At 46.1% G+C, this 24883-nt stretch overlaps 1 protein-coding gene across 3 annotated transcripts in view; it reads left to right on the top strand.

Annotated features, from left to right (window-relative positions):
* Positions 1-24883, top strand: part of SHISAL1 (shisa like 1) — a 196692-nt gene that overhangs the window by 100392 nt on the left and 71417 nt on the right. For all 3 annotated transcript variants that reach the window (XM_068278190.1, XM_068278188.1, XM_068278189.1), the window contains exon 2: positions 9759-9858. In XM_068278190.1, the coding sequence (XP_068134291.1) occupies positions 9792-9858 (67 nt within the window). In that variant the 5' untranslated portion in view covers positions 9759-9791. The remainder of the gene's footprint in view (positions 1-9758; positions 9859-24883) is intronic.

The following is a 24883-nucleotide window of genomic DNA, read 5'->3' as shown; positions in this document are numbered from 1 at the left end:
AGTAGGCGGAGCCAAAAACAAATTTCACTGGGAAAGTGTAAACTGCAGCCCTTCTTACACTGTTTATGGCAGGGTTCCCAAATTTTGCCCAGATGGTCACTGAGTGACTGAGATTAATATTCAGGGAAGTGGGTGGAGCCTATAATAGCCAATCAAAATTCACCTGTTGATTTTCAAGTGGATAATTTCAATTGCTGCCATTTTTCCACTGTTAATAGCAGATGCCTCAAACCTGCTACAGTTGGTCATTGGGTGACTGGGGTTCAAATGCTGGAGAGGGGGTGAAGCCACAAACAGCCAATCTGATTTGTTTAATTTCTATTGGAATATACAAATTATTGATGCCAAGGACCCCAAAGCTCACAAACTTGGTAATTGAGTGTTTGTCCGTTAGGGTTAGAAAGTGGGCGGAGCTAACACCAGCCAAATACATACACGGGCAATGCCGGGTCATCAATGGGTGGAGACAAATAGAAATTTCACTGGGAAAATGTAAACTGCAGCCATTCTTACACTGTTAATGGCAGGGTTTTTAAACTTTGCACAGTTGGTCACTGGGTGACTGGAATTAATATTCAGAAAAGTGGGTGGAGCCTACAAAAGTGTATCAAACTTCACCTATTGCTTTTCAATGGGAATATTTAATTGCTACCATTCTTGCACTGTTAATGGCACAAGCCTCAAACCTGGTACAGTTGGTTATTGGGTGACTGGGGTTTAAATTCAGAAAAGGGTGTGTAGCCACAAACAGCCAATCAGATTTTTTCATTTCAATGCAAATTATTGATGCCAAAGACTACAAAGCTCACAAACTTGGTCAGTGAGTAATTGTGTGTTAGGGCTAGAAAAATTATGCAGAGTCAACACCAGCCAAATACATACCCGGGCAACGCCGGGCAATCAGCTAGTTTTTTATAATTCAGTGCTCTGCAGCTTTACCAGCTCGCTGCAGAGCCGTACAACTGAGCACACAAATGAGTCTGCGCCCCTTTTCTGTCCACCAACCGAGCTTTCTGTTGGTGGGATCTGATCACTGCTGCAGGTTTGTTTGTTTTTTTAATTACAGTAATTTATTTGTTCTTTTTTTAAATAAATTTGACTTTTTTCCCTCCCTCCCCCTCGATGGCCATTCAGTGCGATCCCCTCTCATAGGTGTCAGCCTATGAGAGGGGATCGCGTTTGGAGCCGCTTCAGGGGACAGCCAAGAGACAGGGCTGTCCCCAGTACAGTGCTGCATTAGATCGCAGCGTTGTACAAAGTAAATAAAGGGCCATTTCTTTTGTATACAGTCTGCCAGCGACGATCGCTGCTGGCAGACTGTTGAAGGAGCTTGCGATTCCCACTAATCTCCTGCCCAAGAACTTGAAGCCTTTTGGCGTTTGGCAGTTCTGGGGGAGCCACTCTGCGGCTGCCAATTGGCGTTAGGCGGTCGTAGAGTGGTTATGTAGTAAAATGAAGTCAATTATTCAGGATACCCACTTTATGGTAACTTTTCCTGGTTTCATCATACAAAACTTTTCCCATTAGAGATGTGGCGAACGGTTCCCGAACCGTTCGCCGCCGAACATCTCTGAATCCCTGGGGGGTTTACTACTTCCGGGTCACTCTGACCCGGAGTAGTACGCCTGCGCTGCCCGGCGGAGCGCGTCCTAGATCGTGCTCCTGTTGCCGGGCACTTTCTGCACATGTGCGTGACGTCATGAACGGCATCACGCTCATGCGCAGAGAGTGCCCGGCAACAGAAGCGCGATCTAGGACGTGCTCCGCCGGGCAGCGCAGGCGTACTACTCCGGGTCAGAGCGACCCGGAAGTAGTAAACCCCCCACAGATGTTTGCCCGGCGAACCGTTCGCCACATCACTGTTTCCTCAATCTATATACTGCTGTATATTGGTATGTGCAGCCCCCCTCCCAGTGATGTCACAGCCTAGACTGTTTAGCTATGCGGAATTCCCAGGCAATGGGACTATACTAATAGTGTTGTGGTGCAGAAAATATCAACTGAGCCTATCAGTCGGCCTGCATGTTCAATAATTGCACTACTTCCTGTCTGGTCACATGTAGGAGATCCCATAGAAGGAAAGGGGCGCCACTGCTAAGTATTGGACCCATAACAAATAGCCTTTATGACGTCACTGAAGCAGTCCTGTACCTGCTAAAGCTACACAAGCATCCCAACCAGTCTGCAGACGGCTTCTGGAACCCCTCGAGGGCTGTGTCACGCAGACGACACCTCGCCTCTAATCATAGCAAGGAACTGCTGTGACTTGTCACCAGGGACCGGTCACTGCGAGTACTCGCTAGTGCTAATGACTAGCTACTGCCACTGATATCGTCATTATAATGAATCTAAGCATAGTGACAGCTGCTAGTTGTGGGGATTCATCTACTGTGACATGGAACAAATCCATGCCATGTACAGATGAATATATAGCAGAGCAGGCTGTTGGAACAAACGCCTGTAAAATGAGGGGCTATAAACTAGACCTTCTGGATGTAAAGAATTATACATGTAGTGATAAATGGGCAGGTCAGCATTAGTGATGAGCAAAAATGTCTTCTAAAACAGCGATGAGCAAAAATTCCGATATTCTTTTCGCATTCATTTTCACGAACATTATGTTAAAGAGGAACTCCAGTGAAAATAATGTAGTAAAAAAAATGCTTCATTTTTACCATAATTATGTATACATGATTTAGTCAGTGTTTGCTCATTGTAAAATCTTTCCTCTCCCCGATTTACATTCTGACATTTATTACATGGTGACATTTTTACTGTGGGCAGGTTATGTAGCTGCTGCTAGCTGTTTTGGCTGTTAGAGACAGCTGTAAACAGCTAATTCCTGTCTGTGAACATTGTTACATTGTGGCAGTTTGCCAGGAGTACCGCGGTACTCAGAGCTTCTTGTGGGAGGGGTTTCAGCACAAAATAAGTCGTACAGCGCCCCCTGATGGTCTGTTTGTGAAAAGCATTATATTTCTCATGTAAAAGGGGGTATCAGCTACTGATTGGGATAAAGTTCAATTCTAGGTTGGAGTTTCTCTTTAAGTTCAACTTTCAAGCAAAAATGCCATTGAAAATCATTTTGTAAAAAGTTTGTGATTTTTCACGAATTTTTGCTTTAAAAATATTTTTGGGAAGGGGGTTTTAGTGGTAAAAATAACGTTTTATGTGTTTTCACGTTTTCTTGGGATATTGTGTAAATACAATGCATTTTCACACAATTTTTCTTGAAATCGACAATGCCATTTTCAATGCGAAAATGACTTTGGCGAAAATTCGCAACTGTCACTGTTATAAAAGGCAAATCCTACTATCCAGGAAGAGAAAGAAGTTCAGCCTATCAAAGCAAGCCTCTCAGCTGGTTAATTAACTAGGAGTGAGAAACTTTGATTGGCTTAGTTTCATTTCCTCCGAGAGCCATTGAAGAACAGTTTGTAAGATGAATTCTTGTAGTTTGTACATGTGAAGAGAAATTAGGCATTCTGATATCACTCTAAAGCACCATCTACACCATACAATTTTTTGTGCGATTCGATTCATCGATTCGATTCGATGTAATCCGTCATGTCATGTCCAATGTTCAATTAGATTCGATTCGCCATTGCAAAACAATGGCAAATCGAATCCCAATCGGACATGTCGGATTGAATCGAATCGAATTGCACAAAAAATTGTATGGTGTAGTTGGGGCTTAAATGGAATCAGAGCTGAAAAAATAAAGCAGTTATACATACCTGGGGCTTCCTCCAGCCCCATACGGGCTGATCGATCCCACGCCGCCGTCCTCCTCTGCCCGCAGCTACGAGAACCGGCTCTGCGCTGATCCGTCAGTTGGAGTCAGTCTAAGCGTAGCAGAGGTGCGCTCTTTGCGTATCTCTGCTGGAGTGTATGGAGAGATACGTAGAGGGCGCACTTCTCCTGTGTAGCCCGGCTCCGATAACGTCAGCGACGAGAGCCCGTTCTCATAGTTGCGGGCAGCGCTGGATGGCGGCATGGGATCGATCAGCGTGTATGGTGCTGGAGGAAGCCCCAGGTATGTATAACTGCTTTTTGATTTTTTTAGATATGGTTCCTCTCTGGTTCCCTTTAAGGGCTTGATTAGCTAAGACAAATAGCATGCCTTATCAGAGATAACATGCTCTATCAAAGTTAACAAGCCTTATCAGAGTAGCATTGCGAGTGCTACGAACCCGCAGGAGCTCAGGGCAGGACGAGTGGAGCTGTCGTCATTGCCAGTTAGCAGGCATAAGTTCGTAGCACTCGCTATGCTATTCTGATAAGGCATGTTATCTCTGATAAGGTGTGTTAACTTGGATAATGCATGCTATTTGTCATAGTGAGTCAAGCCCTAGATGTGAACACTCCTTATTCATATCAATTTATAGTTAGCAGGGGCTAAACTAGGAATCACTTGCCCCCCCCCCCCCCCCCCTGCGTAACTTTGGATGGGGCCCCCTCGCCCGGCTTACTGCACAAGTAAACTGAGAACCAATGTTATTCAATTGGCTAGTGTACACTTGTGTTTTCCCCATTCAGATAAAAACAGACAGCAGTGAAGCACTGCAGGCACTTTCTCTATCATATACATTAACCTCTGTAAAAAAAATGCATGTTTTCACACATACAAACACAAATGGTGTGCAGAAAACACATACAGGAAAAAACACACAGAAAACTGACAGACAAGTATGATCCCAGCCTCAGCTTTTTATTATACTCCCTCTGTCCATCTCTGATGGAGCATAACTGGCTCTGCAGACTCGTCCAGCATCACTGCAGTACAGAGCACTTGGGGAGAGGTAGAGAGGCTGGGGGCAGGGATCTGTACACAAGACCCTGCTGAATAGGGACTGTCTACAAATCTTTGTCTACAAAACTTTGTATGATTCCTTATCAGTGGCTAAGCAGATGCAGTCATTAGAACAATTGTGCAGAGACCAGAAAGCTTTTTTATCTCTTTGTGTCCTTAGTTGTCAGTGTCTCAGTACAGGGAAAAAAAACTTCTCCCCTCATAGGGCCCCCTGCTGCTTCTGCCTCCAGTCACAGATAAAAACGGTTTGGCATGTTTTTTAAAAAAGAAAACCTTGTCGTTTTTTAGAAAATCGATAAAAAAAAATATAAAGCACAAATGTTTTTTAAACTCAGCAAAATGACATTTTGCTGTGGTACACTTTATTATATACTGATTTCCAAGTTCTGTATATTTATTTTACACAGGACACTGAATGTATGGACAGTGGCTTTGGGGGCGAGGGGATGTTGCTCCTCTCTTTCATGGCCCCCCTCATTATAAGGGAGTGCAGGTTGGTATAGCTCAGGCTGGGGAACCCCACACGGTCATAGCTCTGAATTCTGGCCCTGCCTGCATGGGTGACAAATGGTTAAAAAGTCTTAGGGGGGGGGCATGCTGTCCACTTTCTAAAAATGTATAAAAAGTGTATAGAGAACTTGATATATATTAACTTCCTTGTGACCGCCTAATGCCAATTCGGAAGGTGGCAGCCCCAGGACCGCGCGACGTCAATTGACGTGAACTGCCAGGGGTGTGTTCTGCTGGGGATCGCCCGATGAGCGCGTATCCCGGCTTATGAGACGGAGATCCACTCCGTAATCAGTCTTCCAGCGGCGATTGACACTACCAGACTGTTAGACGACTAAACCGACGTCTATTTACATTGTACAGCCTTGCGATCTATGGCAGCGCTTTACTGGGGACAGCTGTGTCACTCGGCTGTTCCCTGGTGAGGCTCACAGAGCAATTGGCTCTCATAGGCTGATGCCTATGATAGAGGGCGGAGGGAGGGGGAATAATAAAAAAAAGACAAATTTATTAAAAATAAAAGAATAAATAAACAAAAAAAAAAATCTCAGTAGCGATCAGAGCCCACCTACATAAAGCTCTTTTGGTGGGCAGAAAAGGGGGAGGATTCATGTGTGCTAAGTTGTATGGCTCTGCAGCGAGTGCATTCACTGCTCGTAAAGATAGCAGGGATCCGTTAGCAGCCTGCCAGCCACGATCAGAGCTGGCAGGCTGCAATCTAATAAAAAAAAAGCTAATAAACATTTGTACAGCGCTGCGATCTAGCACAGCGCTGTACAGGGGACAGCCCTTTCACTTAGCTGTCCCTCTGATTGGCTCACAATCTAATCCCTCTCATAGGCTGATGCCTATGAGAGTGGAATGTTGTATACGGAGAGCAGTCAGGGCCAATTCAGGTGGGAGGGAGAGGGAGGGGAAAAAAAAAATTTATTTGAAAAAAAATATGTTTTAAAATTAATAATATACAAAAAATCACAGCAGCAATCAGAGATCATCAAAAAAATCCTCTATTAGTGGCAAGAAAAGGAGGTAAAATTCATTTTGGTGGTAAGTTGTATGGCCGAGCAATAAATTGTTAAAGCTGCAGAGTGCTGAATTGTAAAAAATCGCCTGGTCACTAGGGGGGTATAAACCTGTGGTCCTCAAGTGGTTAATATGATTTGCACTGTAAAGTGCACAGACACATGTTTATTTCATCATGTCACATGTCGGCTCGGGTACACTTTAAAGAGGAACTCCAGCCTAAACAAACATACTGTCATTAAGTTACATTAGTTATGTTAATTAAAATAGATAGGTAATATAATCTCTTACCCACACTGGTTTAACCACTTGCCGACCGCACGCTTATACCGTGCGTCGGCAAAGTGGCAGCTGCAGGACCAGCGACGCAGTACTGCGTCGCCAGCTGCAGGCTGATTAATTAGGAAGCAGCCGCTCGCACGAGCGGCTGCTTCCTGTCAAATCACGGCGGGGGGCTCCGTGAATAGCCTGCGGGCCGCCGATGGCGGCTCGCAGGCTAAATGTAAACACAAGCGGAAATAATCCGCTTTGTTAACATTGTACGGCGCTGCTGCGCAGCAGCGCCGTAAGGCAGATCGGCGATCCCCGGCCAATCAGCGGCCGGGGATCGCCGCCATGTGACAGAGGACGTCCTGTCACTGGCTGCACAGGACGGATAGCGTCCTGTGCAGCCCGGATCACTGGGGGGACAGGTAGGAGAGGGAGGGGGAGGGAATGTCGCCGCGGAGGGGGGCTTTGAGGTGCCCCCCCGCAACATGCCACCAGCAGGAGCGATCAGACCCCCCCCTGCACATCATCCCCATAGGGGGGAAAAAGGGGGGCGATCTGATCGCTCTGCGTGCCCTCTGATCTGTGCTGGGGGCTGCAGAGCCCACCCAGCACAGATCCCATCAAACAGCGCTGGTCCTTAAGGGGGGGTAGAGGGTGGGTCCTCAAGTGGTTAAAAGAACAGGCAACTGTTTGATTTCATGATTGCAGCCATCTTTTTGGTTGAAAGGAGGTGACAGGGAGCATGAGACACAGTTCCAACTGTCCTGTGTCTTGAGCACCTCTCCCAGTTGCTAGGCAACGTGAATAACATAGGAAATCCCATCATGCTCTGCACAGCATCAGGGAAAAAAAGCCTGGGCTTTTTTTCTTTGATGGGTAGAGCTTAGCTAGAAATGCAGCTAAAAATGATGCTTTGGTAAGAAAAACAAAGTTCTGATGCTGTCAAACTGTTAAAGAAACACCAAGCCTTTTCAGTTCCGCTGAGTAGATTTTTAGTCCGGAGATTCACTTTAAGCTTTAGTATGAGAAGGTCTTTGGAGCGGCCAATGCCAGGGTAACGAGACCACCCTTCCATACAAGCTGCGAGTAATCGCTGTTTTCTCACAATAAACACGGAACAATCATGTAGTCGGCTTGTTTTTGCCATCCGCCCGAGGATGCTTCCTGGACGGATCTCGTGTTGTTAAACAATGAGTCACTCTGTTGTGTGACTCCCGTATTTGGGAAAATAAAACTCGAAACAGGCACCGCGCCAAAGCATGATACTACAGGAATAAATCTACTCATCGACAGCCTCGGCTCCTCCGTCCGCCGCACAACGCTGTTACTTAAAGTGAGAATCTAGTGTGTTAGAGGACATGTCCGAAAAAATAAAAATATTGCCCTTTCAGATTGTGTGTGGATAGGTGTTAGCACACTTCTTTTTAGTTTATACCCGTTTTGGTCCTTTGTGACCTTAAAGGGGGTCGTAACATCCAAAAAATAAAAAATTGCCAAAAAAGAGTTAGTGCCCCAAAAATATATGTTAACCCCTTTTATTTTTCTAAAATAGTTCTGTATATGTTCCCTAATTTATTTTTTCTTTTTACCTGGTACAAGCTTTCACAACCAGGGTTCTTGAGTACTCTGCAGGGGTTCCTGGGCATTTCCCCCCATCATAGGGGAAGTATCAGAGCACACTATAATAGGGGGTGCTGTAAAAAGAAGCACTAAATTGGGGGTCAGAATAATAATAAGCACATTAATAAAAAAGCACTAGGATAAGAAGACACTAAAATGCGTGGCACTGTAATAGGGGGGTAGTGAAATAAACAGCCTCACCTACTTTTAAAGACCATACCACCTGCAAAATAAATGCAGGGGTTCCTCAAGATCAAAAAAAAATGTTTTCAGGGCTTCCTTGAGATCCAAAAGTTATTTGCAGGGTTCCTCCAGGGTAAAAAGTTGAGAAAGGCTGACCTGGTCTGATTGCCTTTGCCTAACTGCAGGAACTGTGTGCAGTTCCAGCGGGGCTGAGGGAAGTTTTTGTTTGTTTGGTTTTTTAGCTACAGTAACAAGCTTATCCCAGCAAGCAAATAACAGAAAGCCTCCTATTTCATATAAGATAATGACACTATGAACAGAAGGTAATTGAATCGCCGCCTTTCTTTAAAGAGTTTATACAGTGATGCCAAGCCTGTTGTTAAGGTGATTTTTGCTGTGGGGGGGACAGTAAGTTGTGGCAGTAGGAAGGGAAAATTAACACTGAGCTGAGTTAAAAAAAAGGAAAAAAAAAAGAAAAGGACAGAAGTAATGTTACTTTTGGCATTATAAAAAACAGCTGGAAAGCAGCAGAAATATTATTTTCTTTTTTTCCCATCACATTTCTCTTAAATCTGACAGTGAGTTCAACAGGATAGGTAAGCTAAATAAGTAATTTCTTATTGGATGATTTTTTTTTCTTATGCTAATATGGAGTTTTATCCCAAGAGATTTTGCAGAGAATCACATGACAGGAAACTGGTGTCAAGGCTGCTGAGAACAGCAGATTACATTGCTAGGCCTGGACCTCCTTGCCTGGAGGTTCAGCCACTCCACACTCCTGCCACTGCCAAGCTCTTCCCCAATCAAACACTGCTGCATTTCCATAAAATTTGCATCATCTCAAAATGAAATCTCTCATTTCATAATGACTATTCCTATTATCCCATTAGTAGCTTTGATAGAGGTACCGTATCTCATTTGAGATAAGTGCACTGCTTATGACCTCAGTTGGCAGATTTCCTTCTGCTATAAATATCTTGGCATACTTTGATCTCTCTCTGCTAGCAGAAAATATAGAAACTGAAAGCAGAAGTCCTCTGTTATTGTCTCACACTGCCCCCTAGTGACCATAAATACACATTGCAGCAGTATTATTTAGTAGCAAGCAAATGTAACAAATACGAAATAAAAAAAGTGCTAAAGTAAATTGGCCTGGAGCACTTCCGAGCCTCTAAATAAATTGGCTACTAAAGGGCTAATTATGTAACCTGTATGCATACTGATGACTACTGTGATGTTCTACTGTCTGTATAGTATGACTTTAGCCAGACAGTGTGAGGTTGACTTTTAAATATTACTTACACGTTATCCACATTCATTCTTTTCTATTCTCTTCCAGGTGATTCTCTAGTGGACAGATGAGAAGAAAAGGATGACTAGTTGGGTCAGCCGCTGCCTCAAAGCCCTCATCTTGTTTCTCCTGGTAATGTCTTCAAAAGGTAACTCTCGCTTTTCCGAACCGTACGTAATGTATATATAGTGTATGGTGATGTCACTGGGAGGAGCTTCTGTCAGGTTACGCCCTCTAGAGGCAGATGGAGGGATTCACACCCTGGATCCGATTCAATCAATATTTCCCCTGGGAGATAACTTTCCTTCTTAACCTACAAAGTAATTTTTTAGCACATACCATCCCGATTTCGCTGGAACTATCCTAATTCAAGCAGTCTGTCCCACGTCCCACCTTGTGAAATCCCAGCTTCCCTCCCATAATAATGGGTGCGTCGGCGTCGTGTCTCCCTGATGATACCTCAAATGGTTGATCCCACAAATCAGTGGTGTGAGCTGCAAGCTGCCACGCCCTTCCGCCTCCTCTCTATTCCCATCTAGCCCATGCACAATCTGAATGGGGCAGTGCCATGGTTTGCAGGTAGAGGGACAACAGACAAAAGACAAGCACTGGAATGGATATCATTGTTTCCTGTGCTGATCGCTGCATAGATGGACCACTAAGACACTTGGAAAAGCTAATGTATATGGGAATGGGGCCAGTGCTGCCAAGATTTTAGTAGTGAAAAATAGCCGTGGCCCCTAAACAAAGGGAGAGGTGAGTTTTGCATGCCGTGGCAAAATTGGGCGTCGCCATGACATGATGTGGGCGGGGCAAACTGCGTGATGCTATCATGTCAAAATGGGCCAAAAATCTCTGAAGAATGCCATGAAAAATTAAGGCAGTTCTGATGAGAGATTTGGCACTGGATTTGGGCATGTGAGCTACGGGTGGTAGAAGGGTTCGGGGGCCACAGAGAACAGGGCAGCCAGCCAGGGAGAGCGAGGCCCCCTCTAAAGTAAGGCAACAAACAGGGGCTTGCCTTGCTTGTATCTAGGCATTGCCCCTGTCACAAGACTACCAGGGACTACTGTGTTGGGGGGGGACACTATGTCACCAGGGAAAGTTATAAGGGGGAGGGGAACTAGAACTCCAGGGACTACTGTGAGGGGAGAGGTAGGAGCACACTAGACCTCCAAATATTACAGGTATTAACAATGGTGTTAAAGAATAAAGACAGTCCTCTTCAGCATTAAGGCCATAGCTGAAACGTCACATCCCTGCGGTTGAACGCTCAATTAATACCCCAGAAATCCCCAGGGCAAATTTCGAGGCTCCTTCCTGGAAGAGGCAAAGCTTTTGTGCAGTAGCTCTGCCTCTACTCGTGTCAACCTGCGCGGATCTCCGCCTCCTCCCGCCCCCCTCAGTCATCTTTCACTGAGAGGGGCGGGGAGAGGCGACGATCAGCGCAGATTGATGCGAGCAGAGGAAGAGCTACTGCACAAAGCTCTGCCTCCCCTTGCAGCAAAATCCACGGCCTGGAAAGTCGTGGAATTTTGGTCTGGGATTTTGGGGGTATTAATTGAGCATTCAGCCGCTGGGATGCGTCGTTTCAGCTATGGCATTAATGCTGAAGAGGAATGTCAAGTAAAACAGGTATTTTTTGAGGCTTCCGACTCTCTTTAATAGGAGAGGCTGAGTAAAGGTTAAAACTTAACTGAAAAAAAGAAAAACACTTTACTGTGACCTTGTCACTTACATTTTTTTTTTCAAACGTGTAAAACTTATTTTTGTTTTGCCTAACTTTATTGATTGATTGCTGCTATTTTCTATAGCAGCAATCATTCACTTTTAGACAGGAGCCTGCAAATGCATGTGCGGCATCGGTGGTGGCTATATTATTCCGGAATGTAAATTCTATGTCCAAGAACCTATAGCAGCACTTTTTAGGACATAGAATGTACAGCAAAAACCGTCAACTAGCTAAGGTGTACCTGGGAATTTAAAGGGAACCTAAACTAAAGAGAATATGGATTTTTCCTTTTAAAATAGTACCGGTTGCCTGACTCTCCTGCTCATCCTGTGTCTCTAATACTTTTATCCACAGCCCCTGAACAAGCATGCAGATCAGGTGCTCTGACTGAAGTCAGACTGGATTAGCTGCATGCTTGTTACAGGTGTGTGATTCAGTGAGTACTGCAGCCAAAGAGATCAGCACGCCTCCGGTTCACTTCTGGAATTTCCGACTAAAAAGTCGGAAAACCATTGCTCCTGCGGTGCCGTGCCCTCGCTCCCGCTGATGTCACCAGGAGTGCACTGTGCAGGCTGGTGGCGTCAGCGGGAGCGAGGACACAACCGCGCAGGTGCAGTGGTTTTCGGACTTTAAAGTCGGAGATTCCAGAAGTCAACCGGAGTTGGGGACTGGAGCATCGGTGAGTGGCTGGATGTCTGTGGGGGACCATTAGAAGCCCCGGGTAAGTTCAACTCTTTTTCCCCCAACCCCACTACAGTAGTCCTTTAAAGAGGAACTCCAGTGAAACAAATGTAATGAAAAAGCGATTCATTTTTACAATAACTATGTATAAATGATTTAGTCAGTGTTTACCCATTGTAAAATCTTTCCTCTCCCTGATTTACATTCTGACATTTATCATACGTGGTGATATTTTTACTGCTGGCAGGTGATGTCAGTGGAAGGAGATGCTGCTTGATTTTTTGGCAGTTGGAAACGGCTGTAATCAGCTGTTATTTCCCACAATGCAACAAGGCTCCCACAGTGTGATGTCAGGACCATGGTCCTGACATCACACTGTGGGAGGGGTTTCACCACAATATCAGACATACAGAGCCCCCTGATGATCTGTTTGTGAAAAGGAAAAGATTTCTCAAGGGAAAGGGGATATCAGCAACTGATTGGGATGAAGTTCAATTCTTGGTTACGGTTTCTCTTTAAGAAGACAATCGATAATGGGGGCCCTTGGCAAGGTGGCCCCAAATCCACCGATTTGGAGCCCCCTTGTGGTCCTTTTGGCAATATGAGGTGAAGAGAGTTCAAAGAAGATGGCAAGTGGCCCCTTGACACCCACTAGGCCCCAAGCACCTGCCTAGGTTGCCCGGTAGATAATCCTGCTCTGATGCTATCATTCAGGATGGATTGTGCCCACCAAGTTCCCTGTACAATGCAGTCTGAATAAACTGATCGATAATATGATCGTTCTCCTAAAACCGTAGTGTTAATGGGCATCTTTAGTCATGTGTTCTTACCCACAATGCCCGAGTACTCCAGCACCAAACGCTGTACCGCTCCCCCGCCTGTCAGCGCACAAGCTGCTATTTTCAGCCTCTATAGCATCTTGCTTATAGAATCCGGCAGCAGATGGGGAGGAGAAGCAGGCAATTAATAATTATGCAAATAAGGAGATAAGTAATGGCTGGAACAGGTTTGGCTGGTTATCGGGCCAGATCTAGGACGCCGGGAAACCGGAAAGCCATCAATAAAGCCAGGAGAGCTCCTTCACTGAAAATAAATAGCTGCATATAAGATGAAAAAAAAACATATTTTAGAGGCTTCAATGAGAAAAGCATAACGGTAAAGACTAACCAGGGGAATACGTTTCCATGGATCTGTGCAGCCATACGTGGCAGGGATTGCTATATAGAGGAACTCCTTCATTAGGAGATGTGAAATCAACCACTTCCTGTGCAGGCCTCTTTGGGCTCGATTCACAGAAGGGTGCTAACTCAGTTAGCACGCCCAAAGCTTTTATTAATCGCGCACAAAATTTAGCGCTGTGCGATGCGCGTGAAACGTTGCACCGGGTGCGACTAAACCATTGCACTGAGTGCCCCTAAACCATACCCGGTGCGACGTTTCGCGCGCAGCACTAAACTTTGCGCGTCCTAAAAAACGCTTTAGGCGTGCTAAGGGACTTTTAGGGGTGCTAAGTAAGTTAGAACCCTTTTGTGAATCAAGCCCTAGGTGTGCTGTAGGCTGCAATCTTCTCAGAGAGTTGAGTCTGTGCCCCGCCCTCTTGCATTATGACCAGCAGGATGATGCACTCCAGTCAGAAGCAGGGTGGGAGGGACCCATCAGTCCTGTTAATGCATTCACACTCCATTTTGCATTGAATCACATTCAGGGAAGCATGCAGTCAATGAAAAGTATGTGTCACTGTTAATGTGTTTTGCGGTAGCGCTTACTTGTGCATCCTGTTAGTAGACATACTGCTTACTTGTGCAGCCTGTTAGTAGACATATTGCTTACTTGTGCACCCTGTTAGTAGACATACTGCTTACTTGTGCAGCCTGTTAGTAGACATACTGCTTACTTGTGCAGCCTGTTAGTAGACATACTGCTTACTTGTGCAGTCTGTTAGTAGACATACTGCTTACTTGTGCAGCCTGTTAGTAGACATACTGCTTACTTGTGCAGCCTGTTAGTAGATATACTGCTTACTTGTGCAGCCTGTTAGTAGACATACTGCTTACTTGTGCAGTCTGTTAGTAGACATGCTGCTTACTTGTGCAGTCTGTTAGTAGACATACTGCTTACTTGTGCAGCCTGTTAGTAGACATACTGCTTACTTGTGCTGCCTGTTAGCAGATATACTGCTTCCTTGTGCAGCCTATTAGCAGATATACTGCTTCCTTGTGCAGCCTGTTAGTAGACATACTGCTTACTTGTGCAGCCTGTTAGTAGATATACTGCTTACTTGTGCAGCCTGTTAGTAAATATACTGCTTCATTGTGCAGCCTGTTAGTATATATACTGCTTCCTTGTGCAGCCTGTTAGTAGACATACTGCTTTCTTGTGCAGCCTGTTAGTAGACATACTGCTTACTTGTGCAGCCTGTTATTAGATATACTGCTTACTTGTGCAGCCTGTTAGTAAATATACTGCTTCATTGTGCAGCCTGTTAGTATATATACTGCTTCCTTGTGCAGTCTGTTAGTATATATACTGCTTACTTGTGCAGTCTGTTAGTAGACATACTGCTTCCTTGTGCAGCCTGTTAGTAGACATACTGCTTCCTTGTGCAGCCTGTTAGTAGACATACTGCTTACTTGTGCACCCTGTTAGTAGACATACTGCTTCCTTGTGCAGCCTGTTAGTAGACATACTGCTTACTTGTGCAGCCTGTTAGTAGACATACTGCTTACTTGTGCAGTCTGTTAGTAGACATACTGCTTCCTTGTGCAGCCTGTTAGTAGACATACTGCTTACTTGTGCAGCCTGTTAGTAGACATACTGCTTACTTGTGCACCCTGTTAGTAGTGTTGGGCGAACATCTAGATGTTCGGGTTCGGGCCGAACAGGCCGAACATGGCCGCGATGTTCGGGTGTTCGACCCGAACTCCGAACATAATGGAAGTCAATGGGGACCCGAACTTTCGTGCTTTGTAAAGCCTCCTTATATGCTACATACCCCAAATTTACAGGGTATGTGCACCTTGGGAGTGGGTACAAGAGGAAAAAAAATTTAGCAAAAAGAGCTTATAGTTTTTGAGAAAATCGATTTTAAAGTTTCAAAGAGAAAACTGTCTTTTAAATGCGGGAAATGTCTGTTTTCTTTGCACAGGTAACATGCTTTTTGTCGGCATGCAGTCATAAATGTAATACATATAAGAGGTTCCAGGAAAAGGGACCGGTAACGCTAACCCAGCAGCAGCACACGTGATGGAACAGGAGGAGGGTGGCGCAGGAGGAGAAGGCCACGCTTTGAGACACAACAACCCAGGCCCTGCATGAGGACAAGAAGCGTGCGGATAGCAATTTGCATTTTGTCGCCATGCAGTCATAAATGTAATACAGATGAGAGGTTCAATAAACAGGGACCGGAAACGCTAACCCATCACAGATGTTCATTGTTCATGTTACTTGGTTGGGGTCCGGGAGTGTTGCGTAGTCGTTTCCAATCCAGGATTGATTCATTTTAATTTGAGTCAGACGGTCTGCATTTTCTGTGGAGAGGCGGATACGCCGCCGATCTGTGACGATGCCTCCGGCAGCACTGAAACAGCGTTCCGACATAACGCTGGCTGCCGGGCAAGCCAGCACCTCTATTGCGTACATTGCCAGTTTGTGCCAGGTGTCTAGCTTCGATACCCAATAGTTGAAGGGTGCAGATGGATTGTTCAACACAGCTACGCCATCTGACATGTAGTCCTTGACCATCTTCTCCAGGCGATCGGTGTTGGAGGTGGATCTGCACGCTTGCTGTTCTGTGTGCTGCTGCATGGGTGTCAGAAAATGTTCCCACTCCAAGGACACTGCCGATACCATTCCCTTTTGGGCACTAGCTGCGGCTTGTGTTGTTTGCTGCCCTCCTGGTCGTCCTGGGTTTGCGGAAGTCAGTCTGTCGGCGTACAACTGGCTAGAGGAGGGGGAGGATGTCAATCTCCTCTCTAAAGTCTCCACAAGGGCCTGCTGGTATTCTTCCATTTTGACCTGTCTGGCTCTTTCTTCAAGCAGTTTTGGAACATTGTGTTTGTACGTTGGATCCAGAAGGGTATAAACCCAGTAATTGGTGTTGTCCAGAATGCGCACAATGCGTGGGTCGCGTTCAATGCAGTCCTAGGCCGAAGAGGTCATAGCCTAGGGTCACAAAACCTGTTTATTTGGGCAATTTCAATGGTGGCGAGTCTGACGTACATAAATCGCAGCAATGGCCGTTAGCAACGTCTGAATCTCACGAAATGTCTCATGCAGGTAGAAGACATATTGTTAGACTTGGGCTCCAAAGATGGGTTCCCTACATCTCTGCAAACCAGAGCGCTAGCCATGCGCTCTTAGTTCGGCCATATGGCCGAACAGTTTGGCCGAACACCATCAGGTGTTCGGCCGAACCCGAACATCACCCGAACAGGGTGATGTTCTGCAGAACCCGAACAGTGGCGAACACTGTTCGCCCAACACTACCTGTTAGTAGACATACTGCTTCCTTGTGCAGCCTGTTAGTAGACATACTGCTTACTTGTGCAGCCTGTTAGTAGACATACTGCTTACTTGTGCAGCCTGTTAGTAGACATACTGCTTACTTGTGCAGCCTGTTAGTAGACATACTGCTTACTTGTGCAGCCTGTTAGTAGACATACTGCTTACTTGTGCAGCCTGTTAGTAGACATACTGCTTACTTGTGCAGCCTGTTAGTAGACATACTGCTTACTTGTGCAGCCTGTTAGTAGATATACTGCTTACTTGTGCAGCCTGTTAGTAGACATACTGCTTCCTTGTGCAGCCTGTTAGTAGACATACTGCTTACTTGTGCAGCCTGTTAGTAGATATACTGCTTCATTGTGCAGCCTGTTAGTAAATATACTGCTTCATTGTGCAGCCTGTTAGTATATATACTGCTTCCTTGTGCAGCCTGTTAGTAGACATACTGCTTTCTTGTGCAGCCTGTTAGTAGACATACTGCTTACTTGTGCAGCCTGTTAGTAGACATACTGCTTACTTTTGCAGTCTGTTAGTAGACATACTGCTTCCTTGTGCAGCCTGTTAGTAGACATACTGCTTCCTTGTGCAGCCTGTTAGTAGACATACTGCTTACTTGTGCAGCCTGTTAGTAGACATACTGCTTACTTGTGCAGCCTGTTAGTAGACATACTGCTTACTTGTGCAGCCTGTTAGTAGACATACTGCTTACTTGTGCAGCCTGTTAGTAGACATACTGCTTACTTGTGCAGTCTGTTAGTAGACATACTGCTTACTTGTGCAGCCTGTTAGTAGATATACTGCTGAAGCTAACAGGAGTGGGCATGGCACAGACCATCTTTGCATTTAGAGGCTCTGCAATGCCCTCATCTTTATATTTAGGGACACGTAGTACAGATGTGTTGCGTTTGTTTGCACTATCTGAAGAAGGGGATCCGCTGTGGCCCCGAAACAATTGTCATGTTCATGTGCTTATGAAGCAGTGAATTGAAGCATTCTGCACCCTGAACTGGTGTGCTAACCTGGACTTTCAGTTTGATACTATATTTAGGGGCACCAAAACAAGGAAAACCCCCATCCTTGAATTAAAACATTTACAGGGGTCACACTTGTCTTTCAGTTTTCTACACTTTGCAGAAAACTGAAAGACAAGTGTGACCCCTGCCTTACAGCAGCTAATGTAATTTATAGAGAAAACTGACAAATTGCGCAAGATGTCAGTTTTTTTTCTGCGTGCGAAATCTGCATTAAAGTGTGACCTTGCTTATTGATTAACATGAGTTCTCAGTTGAAGTCAGTTTTTCTGTGCAGAAAACGCGTATGAAAGCCGATAAGTGTGACCCCAACAGGAACTTAATCGAAAGATAGTAGCAGGGGGAAAAAAATAAATACATTTTTAAAATGTCTGCGTATATGTATTATTTTATGTAATATAATGTGAAATACACTGAAGTCTGCTCCCCTCCCACCTGTGGGTAATTGCCCTTTAAGAATAATTGAATCCACCTACTTAGGTCTGGTGAGAGGGCGTGGTCTCTTGGTATTTAAGGACACACCTGTAATGAACATATGAGCTACGACTAAGGACCCGGTGGGGGTCAGAAACGCATTAGCTTGCATGCTGTCATACTTTTTACTATTTTTTACTGATGATCTAATAAATGTTATAACTGTTGTTTGATCCACCGTGGTCATCATCTTTATTGCTGGCAGACATGAAAAAAACAGCGCCAACTGCCCTTATCTATAAACACATCACTAACAATGTGATAGGCTAAAAGGTTATTATATATTTACTGTATATGCAAAGAGGGAGATATTGCTTGCTTGGCAGTTGTCAACAGCCGTTATTTCCCATGATGCAACACGGTTCACAGACAGGAAACTGTCAGGGCCATGGTCATGACATCACACTGTGGGAGGGGTTTCACCATAATATCAGCCATTCAGACGTTTGATGATCTACTAAATATATTGTAACTATTTCTCATTGGCTACTGACTGAGATGGAGTTACAGTTCTTTTATAAAGGCACCAGATCACCCCTGAATTTGTATTTGTGGTCACTGGAACGTCCCCATCTTTGCATTTAGGGACTCTAGAATATCCCATCTTTGCATTCGAGGGCACTGGAACAAAACTCTTTGCTTTTAGGCATAATGACAGGGCCGCCTTCAGGGCATCACAGGTGGGACTGCAGTATGGGGCCCGAGTGAATCTGGGGCCCGGTGAACAATGCCACAAACACGAGCCCCAGTTGCATGTCTGTCACAGAATGGGCTTGATTCACTAAACCGTGATAACTCAAATATCCAGTTCGGGCTATCTGGACGAGTAAGTTCATCCAGATAGGTTCTGCTGCCGCCGCGTGGTGCGCGCTATCGAGCGAGCTCCCGCGTGCGCTGCCGTGCACGCTCCCGCCACCCGCCACTAGCCCCCCGATCAGTGAATGGGAATACAATTCCCATTCACCGATCTAACTTCCCCACAGGAAAACCGACGCTTTCTATTGAGAGAGCGCGGTATTTCTGCCCCCCCCAGGAAACCTCTCCTTGTTCTTTTAGTTCCTGGATGCGAGATCGTTCATTCGCATCCAGGACTTTTTTGACTGTAATAGTAAACTGCACCCACATACATTTTTCAATAAACAATCATCTTGTTTTACATTTAACATTGGCTGTTTCCCTCCCACACCAAAAATTACTCACATACATTTTTTTATTAAGGGAAAAAAAAAATACAATTAAAAAAAAACAACAACATAAATAGTTACCCAAGGGTCTGAACTTTTTAAATATGCATGTCAAGAGAGTATGTTGTTATATTCTTTTAAATTATAAGCTTGTAACTAGTGATGGACGCAAATTGAAAAAATGCACCTTCATTTCTAAATAAAATATCGGCGCCATACATTGTGATAGGGACATCATTTAAACGGTGTAATAACCGGGATAGATGGGCAAATAAAATGCATGAGTTTTAATTACAGTAGCGTATATTAATTTCAAACTATAATGGCCAAAAACTGAGAAATAATGATTTTTTTCATTTCTTTCTTAATCTTCCTGTTAAATCGGATTTCTAAAAAAATTATTCTTAGCAAAATGTACTACCCAAAGAAAGCCTAATTAGTGGCGGAAAAAACAAGATATAGATCAATTCATTGTGATAAGTAGCAATAAAGTTATTGGCGAATGAATGGGAGGTGAACGTTGCTCGGATGCATGAGATTTTCTGCACTGCGGTGCTGAACCGGTTAATACACCTTATCAAAGATATCACACTTTATCAAACTTAACACGCCTTATCAGAATAGCATAGCGAGCGCTACAAACTTATGCCTACTAATTGGCAATGGCACTCGTTCTGCCCTGAGCCCCTGCGGGTTCGTAGAGCTCGATAACTCTGATAAGGCGTGTTAACTTTGATAAGGTGTTATATCTTTGATAAGATGTGATATTTGCTTTATCACGGTTTAGTGAATCAAGCCCCATGTACAGACTGTCAGTGGGTGTGGCTGTGTTCGCCTCGGCAGTCCGATTTTCATTGTGAATTTTTGTGATTTTGCCATGCTTGTGCCTTGCCATTCTCATTTCGATGAATCGCACCCCAATTGCTGAGAAAATGCTGCATGCAGTGCGTTTGTGAGCGCTCAGGGCCGGATTTACCATAAGGCACTGTAGGCACGTGCCTGCTGGCGTCTGATGATGGAAAGTTGGATCACTACCCTCCCCAAGTGCCTCCCTCCCACCCTGCCTACGCATAGTCCTGAATGGAGTATAAATGAGAGGTTACTCACCTGGGTCTCGGGATTCCACTGACCAGATCTCCCTTCAGTCGGGGGCATTTCTAGCTACCTAATACTTAAGGGCACCTCTAGCTACTTAATACTGAGGATAGCTCTGGCTACCTAATACTAAGGGGCACCTGTAGATACCTATGACAGGCAGGGCCGGATTTAGGCCAAGGCCATCTAGGCCATGGCCTAGGGTTACAGAGGAGCAAGGGCACCAAAGCAGCAGGCTAAACTGGTGCAGCATTTGTAAGCTTGCAAATGCTGCAATGCAGGGAGATCAGGCGAGCGCCTGACCTCGGTACTCTGCTGCCAGCAGCCTGTGCAGCAGCCACCTTGCTCTTTGTGCACGTTTGCATTGTGGCCGGCTATGGACTTGGGCAGCATTGGAGATGGAGAGGAAGCTTCTGCACTGGAGACGGGCAGAGAAATGAGTGACACAGATGGCTTCTGCAGCGTGAAGGGGAGCTGGCTATCTGTACTGAAAAAGGGGGGTGGGGGGTCGGCGGGGAGGGATTAAGGGAGTGATCTGGCTACCTATACTAGAGGGAAAGGGGAGGAGTCATCTGGCTACGTACACTAGAGGTAAGGGGGAGGGGTCATCCGGCTACCTATACTGGAAAGAAAGGGGAGGAGTCATCTGCTTACCTATACTGGGGGTGTCATCCGGCTACCTATACTGGAAGGAAAGGGGAGGAGTCATCTGCTTACCTATACTGGGGGTGTCATCAGGCTACCTATACTAGAGGGAAGAGGGGAGGGGTCATCTCGCTACCTATACTGAAGGGGAGCGGCTGGTGACAGTGACCCAGGGCGATAAAGAGTACAAATCCGGCTCTGATGGCAGGCAAGCGAAGTAAGGGAGAAGTGACAGCGGGGCCAGCCAGAACACTTGTGGTGCAGTTCAGTGGGGGGTTGCAGGTCCATGGAGGGCGGAGTCTAGGGAGCCAGGACATCTATGCCTATAGGCTCCTGTGATGTAAATCCGGGCCTGTGAGTGCTGCTCAGTCACTGCAGTGAGAATAATCCACTTTAAATGTAATAAATCCTAAAATATAGGAGGTAAGGGGAATAAGTGGGACCCGAGTAGGTTTTCCCAGTATGGGGCCTAGACATTTCTGATAGCAGCCCTGGACAATGAAACACCCCCATACCCCATTGTTGAATTTAGGGGACATCGAACATGGAACACCTCCATTTCCTTCAGGGCTTCTGCTGCTTCAGACGATGTACAGCAGCACACGTACACTCCTGATTAGCTGCTTCTCAGTGCCGGTTCTCTCATGAAGACAGGTGAAACAATTGCATCAGGCGCAGAGATTACAGGGGCAGCATATTTGTAGTGTGTGTACACTAACAGCATGCAGTCAGAGTAGGAGGAGAAGCGGGAGGAGAGCGAGGTGAAGAGGTCATCATTGGGGAAAAGCAGCTTGTTGTGCTGTGTGAGGAGTCTGACAGTGAGTGAGGAGGGGGGAGGCAGGAGAGCAGCATTGGGGAAAAGCAGCTTGTTGTGCTGTGTGAGGAGTCTGACAGTGAGTGAGGAGGGCGGAGACAGGAGAGCATCACTGGGGAAAAGCAGCTTGTTGTGCTGTGTGAGGAGTCTGACAGTGAGTGAGGCGGGGGGAGGCAGGAGAACAGCAGTGTTTGGTTTGACTTGCACAGCAGAGTGGGGGGGGGGGGGGGTGGCACTGCTGTCCTGACTGAGGAGGAATGGAGTGGCTGAAGTTGAGCAATATGTTTGTCACAGCCAGCCAGTGTGCTATTGTGATGAGCTGCAGCATGTCATGTGAGAACATTAAATGAAGTAGAGTAAATTGTTTTTATGCTGTGTGATCACTCCAAAAGGGAGGGGGGGGGGGGGCGGCGGTTGATCATCCTCACAAGTCTGCCTCAGGCAGCAAAAAGTCTACGACCGGCCCTGCTGCTTCTGTCTCTTGTACACCTTTCTCTGAACAACAGACTTGCTGTAAAAGGCCCCCCAGTTGCTCTACAGATCTATAGGTGCCAGTTTGTTGATGGCCAATTATAAAAAAGCATGGCTTGTTTGAAATACAAGAAAAAAGTCTTCATCCCGGACCATACAGCAGCGGACAATAATTGAATGCCAATTTATTACAATCTACCTAATGAAAACCTACCCATCAGATGAAAGGGAGTCAATGCAATGGATCGCAGCACGCAAGGCTGCTCAGCGCACGCAGCGCGCATTACCATTGTGTGCGCCGCAACCTTTCCTATGTCGCTCCACAAAGCGGGGGCCTCGCTGACAGCCTAATGATAGCGTGTCAATGCCTAGGCTAAACCCAGACAAGAGGCTCTCGTATGTCAGGCGGTCCGCTGCGCCGCACGCGAATAACCTTCATCACGGCGGCTTGTGCGAGCCATTACACTTGACATATACATCCGTCTCGTGTTCAAAGGCCTGCAGAGAAAATGTATAGTGTAATTTTCACTAAGTAATGTCCTCTAAAAACAGACCTATTAAGTACAGTTGAAGAACGTAAGTAATTGGGCCTATATGGCTATGCCCATCTATGGACACGAAATTAAACAAAAAAGGTAAACGATACATAGTATAAATAGTGGCAGCGGAAATAGATACTTTGCATCCCAGAGATTAGAGTTTGCGCGCACAGTAGACTTTTGTATTTTTATTTGATGTATCCCATCCCTAGGTAAACCTCTTGTGGTTCCATAACCATGTGCAGCAGCCCCCCTCCCATTCCATGTGCAGCTCCCTCTTCCATGTGTATCATCCATGTACGGCAGTCCCCTCCCATTCCATGTGCAGCCCCCTCTTCCATGTGTAACATCCATGTACAGCAGCCCCTTCCATTCCATATGCAGCCCCCTCCTCCATGTGTATCATCCATGTACGGCAGTCCCCTCCCATTCCATATGCCGCCCCCTCTTCCATGTATATCATCCATGTACAGTAGCCCCCCTCCAATTCCATGTGCAGCCCCCTCTTCCATGTGTAAAATACATGTACTGTAGGCCCCTCCCATTCCATGTGCATATGTGTATCATTCACGTACAGCAGCCCCTCTTTCATTTCATGTGCAGCCCCCTTTTCCATGTGCATTTTCCATATCTTTACCACCCCCCCTTTCCCCAGGGTTGTCTCCTCCCAACAGAAATAATTTGGAGAGTGGGTAACAGGCAATATATACAACTTTCAGAGTTTTTAATTTAAACTGCTGTCTCGGTGGCCGCCTCTGCTTTTTTTGCGGGTGCCCATACACTTGTGTTGGGCACTTCCGATTGGTGGGAGACGCCCACATGACCACCTACCCAGAATGCAGCAGGAAGTGTGGGAGTCTACCCATAGGTTGGAGGCTCACACAACCGCCTTTCACTCAATGCTCAAGTGCACTCAGGTGTAGTTTGAAAGACACTACACAACGCCGATAGCATAGTGCATTTTGGTTTCGTTCAGCTAACCACACATCCTATGGGGACCACCAGGGACTCATGTGCAGTGGGGGAGGGACCACCCAGGGGGATCCAGGGGTGTGGGGCCTCCGCAGTGGTGGAATAGCCCCCATTACCTTAATGGCAGTGCCCATACCTCCCAACATTTTCATTACAGAAAGCGGGACACTTAGGCCACACCCCTAACCAATGGGGGGCCAGTCACGCCCACCAAAAAGTTTTTTTTAAAGAAATGTTTATTTTAATTAATATTGCTATACAAATATTAATATTACTCCCGAAGGGGGAGGACCGTGAGGGTGCCCTTGGGTGCGGATGAGGCGAGAAAAAAACTGATCGAGGCACCAGCCCCGGGGATGCGGTATGCGGGATGCATGGCCGCCTTTAAATTTCTCCCTCCCTCCTAATGTGCCCCCAGTGTCTCATCTGCCTGCAGAGTAAAATGCGCAGCGGAGCGGGCTGTCATTCAATCTTACCATTGCCTCTCCGTGCGTACCGGGATCCCCCACTTCTCGGCTTCCTGCTTCCTGTGACGTCACAGGAAGCAGGGAGCCGAGAAGACCAGATGAGATCCCGGTACACAGGGAGAGGCAATGGTAAGATTGAATGACAGCCCGTTCCGCTGCACACTTTACTCTGCAAGTAGGGGGGGGGACACTGGGGGCACATTAGGAGGGAGAAATGTAATGGGGGCCATCCATCCCGCATACCGCATCCCCGGGGCTGGTGCCTCGATCAGTTTTTTCCCCCTCTCTCCCCAGCGGCCGGGACATAAGGGGGGCAGCGTGGGATAGCAGGAGGGCCCCCCCAAATCGGGACAGTCCCGGCGAAAACAGGACGGTTGGGGAGTATGCTGACCCTGACCTTAGTCAATACTTCATACATAGTTACATAGTTATTTAGGTTGAAAAAAGACATACGTCCATCGAGTTCAACCAGAAAATAAAGTATAATACCAGCCTGCTCCCTCACATATCCCGGTTGATCCACCATACTAATGCAGAACCCGGAGGAGCATCCTTTAGTAACTCC

The sequence above is a fragment of the Hyperolius riggenbachi genome, chromosome 3, assembly GCF_040937935.1.
Source record: "Hyperolius riggenbachi isolate aHypRig1 chromosome 3, aHypRig1.pri, whole genome shotgun sequence".
Classification (NCBI taxonomy): Eukaryota; Metazoa; Chordata; class Amphibia; order Anura; family Hyperoliidae; genus Hyperolius; species Hyperolius riggenbachi.
Note: the sequence above shows the minus strand (reverse complement) of the source record. Positions and strands in the feature narration are given on the sequence as shown.